Source organism: Eimeria tenella, genomic scaffold, assembly GCF_000499545.2.
Source record: "Eimeria tenella Houghton genomic scaffold, Eth_scaff2283, whole genome shotgun sequence".
Taxonomy (NCBI): domain Eukaryota; phylum Apicomplexa; class Conoidasida; order Eucoccidiorida; family Eimeriidae; genus Eimeria; species Eimeria tenella.
Genome location: NW_013542140.1, coordinates 3,792 through 4,180, shown reverse-complemented (window position 1 = coordinate 4,180; position 389 = coordinate 3,792). Strand labels below are relative to the sequence as shown.

The following is a 389-nucleotide window of genomic DNA, read 5'->3' as shown; positions in this document are numbered from 1 at the left end:
AGGGCCCCCTGGAGGGTTCAGTCCCCTCTGTACGGCCAGCCAGGGGCCCCCCAGAGGGGGGGGGGCCCCCTGGACTATTTGCTGCTGAAAGGGCCCCCCTGAAGACCCTTTGGGGTGTACGGACGCCTCAGCAGCAGCAGCAGCAGCAGCAGAAGCAGGGAAAAAAGAGCCTCCCTGCAGCAGCACCAGCAGCAGCAGCAGCAGCAGCAGCAGCGGTGCAGCCTGCTGCTGCAGGCAGCCAGCAGCAAACAGAGACAAGGGAAGGGGAGGGGCCCCTCCTTGAAGTGGAAGTGAACCCACAAAGGGGGGGGGGCCTCCTGGTAATTTGGGAGGTGAAGGGGGCCCCCTCGAGGCCCTTCGTGCTGCAGGCTTGTGTCCTTCAGTGCAGC

The 389-nt window shown here is 65.6% G+C and overlaps 1 protein-coding gene across 1 annotated transcript in view; it reads left to right on the top strand.

The window, feature by feature from the left end:
- ETH_00039200 (uncharacterized protein) overlaps positions 1–389 on the top strand; it is a gene marked incomplete at both ends in the record, with an annotated part of 4,817 nt that overhangs the window by 876 nt on the left and 3,552 nt on the right. The window contains one exon of the mRNA XM_013374768.1: positions 44–382. Within this exon, the coding sequence (XP_013230222.1) occupies positions 44–382 (339 nt within the window). The remainder of the gene's footprint in view (positions 1–43; positions 383–389) is intronic.